The 11682-nt window shown below is 40.7% G+C and overlaps 1 protein-coding gene across 1 annotated transcript in view; it reads right to left on the reverse strand.

The window, feature by feature from the left end:
- Nucleotides 1-1766: 1766 nt before the first annotated feature.
- schip1 (schwannomin interacting protein 1) overlaps nt 1767-11682 on the reverse strand; it is a 24316-nt gene continuing 14400 nt past the window's right edge. The window contains exons 3-5 of the mRNA XM_079480828.1: nt 5069-5187; nt 3555-3672; nt 1767-2039 (exon numbers count right to left, since the gene is read on the reverse strand). Of these exons, the coding sequence (XP_079336954.1) occupies nt 1779-2039; nt 3555-3672; nt 5069-5187 (498 nt within the window). The 3' untranslated portion in view covers nt 1767-1778. The remainder of the gene's footprint in view (nt 2040-3554; nt 3673-5068; nt 5188-11682) is intronic.

Here is an 11682-nt window from a genome sequence, read left to right on the forward strand (position 1 = left end):
ACAATGTTTGCTTCATTCTCAAGAACTGATGTCCGGGTCTGTCAAAAGCGTTTTCTTGGTCAATAGATATCAAACCGAGCTTGTCGTCTCACGTTGCAGAACACACTAAATACACAACATGCGATAATACTTTCTCCCAAACATCATAAAATAGAGACTGTGTCTGTCCCCCGGATTAGCAAACATAAAATAATGCGTAAACCTCTCAAAGGTAATTTAATTAACGTTAAACTAACTAAACATGAACATAATACAGATAATCAACTGTTACGACTCGGATTGCTAAATATTAGATCTCTCTCTAATAAAGCACTTTTTATTAACGATATGATAACAGATCATAAAATAGACATGCTCTGTCTGACAGAAACATGGCTAAAACCAGATGATTATATTGCTTTAAATGAGTCTGTCCCCCAAGATTATTATTATAAACACGAGCCTCACCTAAAAGGCAGAGGGGGAGGTGTTGCTGCACTTTACCGTAACTCTTTTATCATTTCTCAGAAGTCTAATCCTAAATACAATTCTTTTGAAGTCATGGTACTTGATGCATCAATACCTAATACTAAGGACAAAACATCTTTAAAATGTATTCTGGCTATTGTATATTGGCCTCCAGGGCACCACACAGATTTTATTAAAGAGTTTGGTGGGTTCTTATCAGAACTAGTACTGGCTGCAGACAGAGTCCTTGTTGTTCCTCTCATTAAAAATGGCCGACACCGTGGAATAATGAACACACTCAGGCTCTAAAGAAAACAGCACGAAGAATGGAGCGCAACTTTAAGAAAACTACATTTGCGGTATTTCTTACAGCAGTGTTCTTAAAGACTTCTTAGTAGTTTTAAATTCATCCCCAAAAAATTCAAAGCCTCTTTTAAAACAACTGTCCCCGTATGAATGGCCATAAACGCTCTTAGTCAAATTAACCAAATGGAACACTGCACCATACTGTGGTTCTTAACTACACTATAATGATGCTTAAAAACATAAATCCTATCCAGTGTGACCAAGAGAACATGTGACCAAGACTATTGTTCATGTTCGCCGTTGGGTTGCCGCCAAATATAACTTAATTCATGTGTTTTTATGAACTGAATGAGGTGTTGACGCGAGGATAAATGACAAACATTCTTGCAACAGCTGAAGTAGGCGAATAAACAAAAGAGGCTTGTAGTTTGAACTACCTCCTCAACCTGAAGGAGTGCTGGCTGAAGCCCTTCATGAAGAGAAGAGCAACTCCTCCATTAAGTGAAGTAATATGACGGTGGTGCCATTCCATTCCACCGGCCAATCAGCAGCATTGCTAATGTCACTATGCGTCTCTTGTAACATAATAATATCAATTTTCTTCTGACGAAATGCTTGAAACGTTCTTCTCTTTCTCGCATGTCTCTGGCACCGTTCAAGTTTAAAGTTGCAACCTTGAATCACACATGCTTATGAAAATGAGAAAAGAAACCCACCCACAAAAACATTCTGTTCAAATACATGTACTTAGGCTTTCTCAATGTCCTCATTGTTAAGCTCAGAACTAAGTTTACCTACAATAAACCTCCATCATAAACGCCTAGCTTTTTCCACAAACTGCTTAACATCTGGAAAAGATTCCTTAGTACGCACACCTCTCTTAGTTTTGGTAGCTCTGAGGTACAGTTTGATCTCATGAACTCTAAATGGGACTTTATACTCAGTCTGCTCCATTTCCATTTCAATAGCATCCCAGAGTGATGTGTGCGTCATTATTGGAGTCAACGTTTAAACGCTGGTTTTTCTTAATAGAAATCCTGGCATCTGCGAAACAAACATGTTGTGACGTGAGAAAGACCGAGACGTACCAGGTCTGCCACCGGAGATTTCTTGCGGTTCTGTTTCTCCACCTCCACCTGCATCTTGGCCATGGGTTTGGCCATCGCTAGAGCCAGTCTGGCCTCCGCCTGCAGCTTCTTCTGTCGACTCAGAAAGTCCATGTCCTCCAGAGACTCACAATCATCTTCTGTGGTGTCTCTGTCCGAGTACGATGAGCTCTGTTTGCTCTGATGACACACACATGATAAAGAGATGTTTGTCAGGTGTGATGTTTAATGACAGCAGTACAGATGATGGACGTGATGTTAGTGTGGGTGGGCTCATATTCCGAGCCGTCTCTATAGTGTGTATGGAAGTAGTATCACGTTTTATGCTCATGTGACCCGTGTGCACTGTGACGTCGTCGGTACAATACAGCAATAAGCCGTGTGAAGCATTTTACAACAGCTCAGCCAAGTCATAAACCCCCTCAGCTGTTTTAAAATGCACTGTAACCCACTGCTTTATAAAACGCTTATTCCATATGCGTAGCAAGGTTTCATAAAAGAAAGTCAATAAAAGGACATTTAGGCTGCGTGATGCGGTCAGCAGTTATAAAGCGGGCTATTTTACAACGGCTTAGAACTCGGCTCAGCCAATCAGAATCAAGGACCAGAACTGAGCGTTTTCTATCATCTGACACCCGCTTTGAAGTTTTCTGCTATTTTTATATGATTCTCTTTTCACCGTTGCATCATGGGATTGAGACGTGTCCATCACGGATCATCCGGGTATTTCTCACCTACTGTTTTTCGGACATACTATTCGTGACTCCCGCTCATTCTCGCCTACAATACAGTATGCGAGTCGGACATTTGGGACGAACGGTCTGTGACTCACACAGCCTCTGCAGTGACTGCTGGGAAAGAAGCAGCACTCCCACACCACATCCCAGATTCAGGGACTCTTTCACCAGCGTCACGCTTCTCTCTACAGCCCATACAATCTCATCTAAACGTGTGAAACTCATTCAATAAAACCAATCAAACACAAAGTACAATCAAGCATGAAATATTCTTTTTAGCAAGTATGAACTAAAATATGTCATTTTGTGTTGGGTTCATTTCAGTCCAGTGTGTGTGTTGAATTTCAATCAAATCAAACCTCAGGAGTGACATGACGTCATTCAACAGCGATGTGCAAGACTGACAGCGTGATTATTTCAGAAATACATGGAGAAATATGACTGTTGTGTTGCTTAAAAGTCAATCTGAACAGAATTTGAGGTCTGAAAAAATCTTTACTGTGTGTGTGTGGCCTCACCGTGTGGATCAAAATTGAGGTTCCCATGGGCAAAAAAGCTTATAGTATTTTTACAAAATCACATATACAGTTTGTACAGTATAAAAAGTATTCCGCCCATGGACTGTCCCCACAGAGGTAATAAACCAGACTTGTGTGTGTGTGTGTGTGTGTTTTCCCCTTCATCACAACACAATGATGTCGTGTGTGTGTTTATAATGAGTGCTGTCATGGGGTAAATCACACTTTCTGTAATGTGCTCCATGGGACAACATGAATTCTCAACACTGTAAGACAAGCGACTACACACATTCATACACAATGCTGTTGAAGCGCGTGTGTGTGAGACAGTACAGACATGATCACGTTCAGTGAAGAAAAACCTCATTTCATTTAAATACACAACACTGCTGAGATGATTTGCTAATGGTCAAGAGATGGCCGTGTGTGTGTGTGGTTACCATTGGCGACAGCGGAGTGTCCAGGCTGGTCTCTGTCCTGCTATCATCAGCATCGCTGTCTTTATCACTGCCGCTGTCATTAACAAAACAGATCTGCAGATTCATGCCACTCTGAAGCCTGCGACAACACAACAACACAATGGTCATCATCTAAAAACGCATTTCTAAAGCACTATACTGAAACAGTCTTTATTGTTTCTGATGGCAATGTTTATGTGGTGTGTTTGCTGTGCATTTCTAGACGAAACTCTCTGGTGCTGATAAATGTCCGTCATGTGAAGAGCATCATCTTGCTCGAGTACGGAGTGTGAAATAAGCACTGCAAACATTTATTGTTTTTAAATCTATTAAAATAGAAGAGGTGTACCGTACTTGATTCACTGTACACGTACTGAGTATTATTTTGGGGGATCTGTATCCTTACACTCAGTGGTCTACTACTAATACTGTGCTAGGCTTTAATGGACTAGTTTTGATGCACTTATGCATGTTGTTATAATTGCTTCCGATGTTTCCTCATCTGTTAGTCGCTTTGGATAAAAGCGTCTGCTAAATGACTAAATGTAATGAACCATTTGAATAGCGCTGATACCCGGTTTCATTTCAATGAAAAAATGCATTTTGACCTTGACTGGCAAGCCGCGTAACATGCTCGGAATGCATAATGGTCTATAAATGATTTTCTACGGTAACTGAAAGGTGTTAAAACCTTGGCTGTATTGCTTTGAATCATCATTACTGTCCTGCGATCTCATTGTGGTTGAATTCATGCGCAGTAGCATGAGTAGCATGTTGCATATTAGAATCGGCCATGTCTTGTTGTTTCAAAATGCAACACAAACAGTTCTACAGCAGGATAAACGTTGTATGTGGTTCATTCACTTCATATTGTGAAAGATGAAATGTGTTTGTCACACAGCTGTTACATTTACTTTTTAATACGCAAGTACAATTTCAATGTGGTACGTTTGAACTTTTCCTCCGGTATATTTCTGGCCAGATACTTGAGTCAAGTTTTCACTTGAGTAACATTTTTTAATACTTTCTACACCTCCTGCGAAGCTTTACAGCAGCGTGTCACTGTGTCACAGTCATGTGAAGAAGAAGGTTCAGCTCAATGTCTGCTTCTCTTTTGGGAAGAGCTGATGTGTCGGCCGAGCGGGGGAAACCCTTCATGTTCATAGAGAGAGAGAGTTTGTAAACGTGCTGTGGTTTCAGTATCTGTGACCGGGGAAAGTTCATCTCCTCTCATGCATCTGGATGATGTCGTGATGATGCCAATCTTTTCAAAGTTCACACTAACAGAGAAAAACTAAAGTGAAACAGACACGGTTCCTCGAGCGGGCGATGGCGGTTAGGCTCAGTCGCATAGGTTCAATGTTGGCTACGTCAGCATTGACTCAGCAAATGTTATTCATATAAAACCAAAAGCGAGTGTTAGAATGTTGACGCCTGCTGAAATGAGGAACATGATTTGATGCATGTGGTGGTGAATCCGGGACACAGGTACTGACCGTGATGACAGACTGGGTTTGCCGCTTTTACTGCAGCTGGTGTAGACAGCCGGCCCGTCATCGAAGAACGTGCCCAGTGCCAGCTTCTGACGGATAGATTCACGCTCATTCTTCTGCGCCTGTGACACACACACACACACACGGTTAATATCTCATATCAAATATAATGATCGTGATCAATGTCCTCGAGGGACAAAAAACATTATTTGTTATTTACAAACTAAAGAAACAGAAACACACCATAATAATATAAATGACATGATTCAGCTTGGCAACACAAGAATAACCCGTCAAACTTCTCTTTTAGGAATAATGCCTGAACATTATTAAAGATCGACTTATATAATACCATTTTTATGTATAGATATTCATTCTCTATTTTCAGTCGTGTATGCTATATGTGCCTTTATTTCATTCACATCGTGTTATGTTGCTGCTCTGTGTTAAACTACTAGAAATGGGTTTTAACATCAGTCTACACTCCATAGTGTCAAAACAAAAACTTTATTCAAAACAAACTGAAAAATTACATTTCATAGGTATTCGTCCTCCTTTCCGGGACATTTGAAATTGAACTCAGAAGTTCTTCCCGTTCTGCTTGTTGTTAGTCAAGTATCTCAACACTTCAAGTGTCAAATTCAATTCGACGTGGCTCACGCCTCTCAGTGAAAACAGCTGAAAGTGCATATCAGAGCAAACATCAAGTCACAACTTGGGCTGTCACCATTCTTAAATAATCATCCATTGTTTGACCTCATGGTTTCAGATGATCGCAAATATTGAAGACACACGAGGAGCTGCTGTGCCTGCATATTGCTTATTTTAGTGTACATATTGTAACTTAAGTATGGTAAAACTTGTAAAACGTAACACCACAACACCATCACTAAAGCGTATACCATAAAATACCATTTAAACTAATCTCAGTGTGAAAAACAACGTTTAATTCACAGCAGTTATAACATTATATTGTAGTCTTGAATGTGAGAAGCTATTTTATGACTGATGCTTCAATTCACACCTGATCAATTTACTCGATTTACAATTGTATTTGGCGGTTGAATTATTGACAAGTAAAAGCCTAAACCTTCAATATACTTTTCCAATGTATTTCCAAGAAAACAATCTTTTTGTCTTATTTTCCGAACAATATGGTATAATGGTCAGCCAAATATGCTAATGTCAGAGAGGTCAGAAGAACTGCCAGGATTGTATCAAGACACCGCAGATCTGAGAAAGACTACAAATGTAAATCTGCAGAAGCATGTAGACTCCATTAATCATTCACGGAAGTTGGAAACAACCAGATGTCTTGTGCTGTCCTCCAGGAGAAACTGAGCCATGGATGGAGAAAGGGACCCCTCATGATCATATATGGAGACGGGAGATTCTCTGGTCATCATGTCATCAAGGCACCGCACAACAGTAAAGTGTGTGAGGTGTTTTTCAGCGGCAGGGACTGGACAACCTCCAACAGTGAACTTCAGCACACAGCTAAAACAATGCAAGAGCGACCTGCCTTAACATCCGTTTGGTTTTTTTAAATGTACAAAGTCAACCACATGTCAAAATGTGAAGGGGCGCAATACGTTCTCTTTTATTTGAAATCAATTCTAAAAGCGACAATATGAGGGTGAAGTGACAGACAGTGAACAGCAGATGGCAGCAGAAGTGCACGTGAAACCTTTAACAAACATCATGATGTGTGTCACACCTGTGCTTCAGCGGCCTTGTAAGTGTTCCATGATGTTTGTCTTCCTTCATGTGTGTGTGTGTGTGTGTGTGTGTGTTCCGTGTTGACCAGCGGAGATTTGCTATTAATACACACACAGCAGAAGTCAATGAGAGCATTTGCTTTGGGAATCACACCTGTCCGTCAACACAACCCTTCACAGACCAAACACAACATCCACCACCACATGACACACACACACGGCTGTATTTGTTGTGTGTTGATGTAAGTAGACGTGATTTATTTCTGACCCCAGAGGATTATGGGTAACAGTAACACACTGTACAGAGACATGCCTGTTTGTGTTGTACACAATCTGAGCCTTCATGACGCGCACAAACACAAAGCCTTTCACAGAAGGCAGGAAATACAGCTGTGTGTGTGCGAGAGCACTTCCTGTTATGTTGTTTAAAAACACACACACACACAGCTGTGCGTGAGTGTGAAATGATTTGTGTTGTGATATTTGTGTCTGTTCTGTAATAAGAAGGTATTGTGAATGGGAAGATCGTGTTTGTGTTTCTCAAATGTCTGATGTGAGAAGTAAATTCATGAAGAGCTTCCACACTGTTCACACATCTGTAGGGACGCAACAATACAGTTGACCCTTTGAATGAATGAATGAATGAATGAGCAGATGCCAGCAGTTGGTAAGGACTGGGGTGGCCAATCGTCTGGATTTTAAGCCCTCTGTCCGGCGTAGCCTCAATCTGGACACTCATTTGGCCTCCTTTTTGTATTCATTGAGCCAAATTGATCTCTAATGCAGCATTTAGATTTTATGAACGGGCTATATGAAATATATGTATTGGGTTTAAAACAATACTGATTGTTGAAGCCTGATAACACAATTTTTGCTACGTCTCACTAGTCAGTTTTTGAAACAGACATCGCAATGTCTTGAATAAACACGTTTTGGCCTCTTCTGTTACACATACTGTAGGTCTACATCAAGATATATCATAGATCAAATTGTCTGGCAATGAATAGAGTAAGCTATTTCAGAATCACTGTATCATGAGACCATCGATATGATGGACAAAATTGTATTGTAGTTGCGAGTACACCAGAGTCCTATGCAACTATTCTTGCCTCACTAAATGCTGCAAAGTGTCCTGCTTTTTGCCACCCTAGTCAAAACGGACACAGGAAGAGCTGTTATCAGCTGGGACGCAAAACAAACAAAGCAGTGTTTGCTTGCCAGATTCATTTCACACACTTCTCGCTCACCACAAACATATTTGCGATATATCCAGACTGTTCCACATGCTGAAGGAACTCAGCGAGACAAAATACAAACTAACGTTACCAGGATTGTATCTCCCTAGGGGAATGTAACTAGAGGTCGAAATATATCAGGCCGATATCTGTCTTTTTTTAATATATCGGCATCTGCTGATATTCCTGTTTAGTAGCGCCGATTTAAAGTCGGGCACGTCCGCATGTGAAGGACCCCAAGCCAAAACTTTTGGAAGATTCAACGATAGTCCTGGGAGATAAAGGCAAGGCTTAAACTCTGATATTTCAAAGTCCCATGGCCATATATTTACTAAAAGTGTTGCTTCACTTAATGAAAGAAGAAACGATTAGCATAGATCCTTGGGGAACTGTCCTAATGCTACAGCTGGTTGAAGGTTCGCTTACTTGCAGTTAGCTTGAGGTCAGTTTCACCTTTAGTTCGATTGCCTACAGTAGTTGGATAGCTCCTATACCCCCTGGACTGCGTTCATATTATTCTTTTTGGGTCCGAACCGCAGGTCGTTTGCGTCATCAGCCTGCGAGAAGGCGTTACAATGCATAACATTGCTCACGTCACTTTTATACATTTATGTTTTTGAACTGCTAGTTTGGTTTCCAACACACTTTCGTCTGTGAATGTGCTGCAAATGCTCTTAAGAACGCTGAAGGCGAACAGATATGAGATGACCTATAGGCTAAAGCTCTCTGCTTGGGGCGCGTCAGTCACGCTCATTAGAAAAGCACCCCAGACGTTCACATCACCCATAAGAACCAAACTCTGACATTTATGGAACCCAGGTGCGCACCAAAAGTGCAAGTGTGAAACCGCCCAGACTGTAGTCGTACGGACCAGTTCCCACGGTGCGACACGCATGTGATTTACAGATTAACTGATAAATGTAACCACCATAGAGTGAAAGTTTCAGGACTCGCACTCCATTTTCTGTGCTCAGCCGCTGCCCCACACACTGTTCAGACAACGCCTCAACGGATGGGTACATAAACACACACACACACGCACAAAGCCCGTTTTGGCAAGTATTCTGCTAAACACAGTTGGTTACGTCTTACTGTAAGTTCACGTATACAGCTGAGAAAGAAACCTGATGTGTGTCAGTATTTGGTCCGTGCATTTAGTCTTAAAGAGACAGCAGCCTATAATACCTGCTTCTGTCTGCTTATCATATGTATTTAACTTATGCAGTAAGCATTATTGTGTTGTTTTACTTTTTTATAATGATATGTTGTAGGCTGTTCATCTATGCTAATGTGTAATTGTTCTTGTTTTATTACCGGCTTTAGTAGTTACAGTAAGCTAGTAGTTCACACTTAAAAGTTTTTTGCTGATCCGAAAAATGATCCGATCCGTGGCTCAAAACCCGTAGTATGATCTGAACCCGGACTTTTGTGATCTGTTGCATCACTAGTTTTGGTTCTTTTACACTTTTTTTCAATTAGAGTGTAATTGTTTTACAGTATTTCACAATTGCTAAAACACTAAACCCCATTCTCTGAACCCAATGCTCGGTGGCCTAAACCCATTTGTCAAATCAGTCACTTTGTAGGCAAAACCTTAAACAAGTTCAGGTAGTTAAGACACTGTTTGCAAATCTCATCCACTATTTTTGCTAAACTCTAAACACATTCTTACTCACTGAAACACGTTTTGCACTGTGTTGCAAAATGGTAAATACATGTGGCAAAAGATAAACACAACTAAAACACAGCTGTCATTGTTTACACACAACAACTGAAAATTGTTCACACTTCTTTCTAATGATGTGATTAAATAGTTGTCTAGAATAAAAGGCAGTACAGGTGGCCCAGGTACATTGAGTGTTGATACCACAATGGATGGAAACATTGTGAGAGGAAGAGTTCGTGTAAGAGGTGGTGGACGAGGAGGAAGAGTTCGAGGACAACGAAGAGCAAGATCAAGACTAGTCATTTCAGATCAAATTCTTGTTCATGGAATGACAATAAGGGAAGCAGGACAAAGAGTACAACTCAATTTGTCCAGATTCTCTGTGGCCACCCTAATCAGGACATTCAGAGAAGAGAACAGGTAAATGTATTGTGCGATCTATGTACATACACTTTTGCATAAATGTGTCTTTCTGTAACACTTACAAAACTATTTATTTATCTCTTTTATATATAGAGGGTGTTTGAAATGGATTCCATGGAAAGGCCCCATGAATATATTTCTGTAGATGAAGCAGGGTTCAATCTGGCGAAGAGGAGAAGGAGAGGCTGGAACATAATTGTTTTGTTTGAACGGTTGCAGGATCTATGTTGTGGTTTGGGACAATGTCAGCTTTCACCGTGGTGTCCGAATATGTGAGTGGTTCAACATCAACCATCGATTTGTGAATGTTTGCCTTCCACCATACAGCCCTTTCCTCAACCCAATAGAAGAGTTTTTCTCTGCTTGGCGATGGAAGGTCTATGACCGTGACCCATATACAAGGGTAAATCTTTTACAGGCAATGGAATTGGCCTGTGATGACATAGGTGTGGAGTGTTGTCAAGGCTGGATCCGGCACACGAGAGGGTTCTTCCCCCGTTGCCTAGGAAGGGACAACATTGAATGTGATGTGGACGAAGTCCTCTGGCCGGACCCGGCACGAAGACGGGATGCTGAGGCAGAATGAGTCTCTCATTGACTTTGATTTGGCATTTGCACAATACTTTGTGTAATACGCTTTTCATTTAGAGTTATCTTTGTTCTTTGGGCTTACTTTATTTTTATGCTGAAAATACAGAAATTCAATACTGTATTACTTGCGGTACTCACATTATGCAATATATTTGCTGTACTGAGTTGTTAATTATTTACGGCAAAATTATTTTCTATATGCAATAAAACAATTCTCTGTAACTACATGCCCTGGACGCTGTGTTGATGTATTGTCTAATGAATCATGATGAGTGTATATATATTGACTGGCTGTGTTCATGTTTTGAAAGCATTGTTTGCTTTTGAGCACAGATCAAATGGTTTTGAGGCAAGTGTTTGATTTTACCAGAAGAGTCAGGGGTTTTGTGAATGTAGTTTAAAGACTGGGTTTTGTGTTTACAGTTTTGAGAATATGGGTGAAGCATTCAAGAAATGTGTTTTAGCAATTGTGAAATACTGTAATGTGTATCGGAGATTGGAATTATAGATTGAATTGAAGATGAAGGCACTACTAAAATGCCAACCATGAATGTTTCTTCTGTTTGGTAATTGCTGTATTACACTGTGTTTCTTGGAAACCAGAAAGACTGAGCCAGACAACGCTCAAAACCTGTCCGATGGCCGACCGCTCGACTGCTGTGAAATCTGTCACCAGTATCGCAAATGTCCCCAACGCATTGTTTTTAGATATTTACTCGTGGGAGGGCGATTATATATCTCAGCGCGCAAACATACAGGCAAACACGGCTAGAGAGTCATAAAACACACGGAAATGATTTCAACACAAAACAGGAATATTGGCATATCGAGCCGTGGAGGTCGTACCGAATGGTTTAATATTAAATTGAGAATTTTGGCATCCCTTGATATCCGTGTGTCTTCTGTATGTAGATGTTTATGTGAAACTATATGAACATACTCGACTGGGCGTCTGCTTCGCTCGTGTTTTCAATGTTTGTGTTT

The sequence above is a fragment of the Barbatula barbatula genome (assembly GCF_947034865.1).
Source record: "Barbatula barbatula genome assembly, chromosome: 19".
NCBI classification, from domain to species: domain Eukaryota; kingdom Metazoa; phylum Chordata; class Actinopteri; order Cypriniformes; family Nemacheilidae; genus Barbatula; species Barbatula barbatula.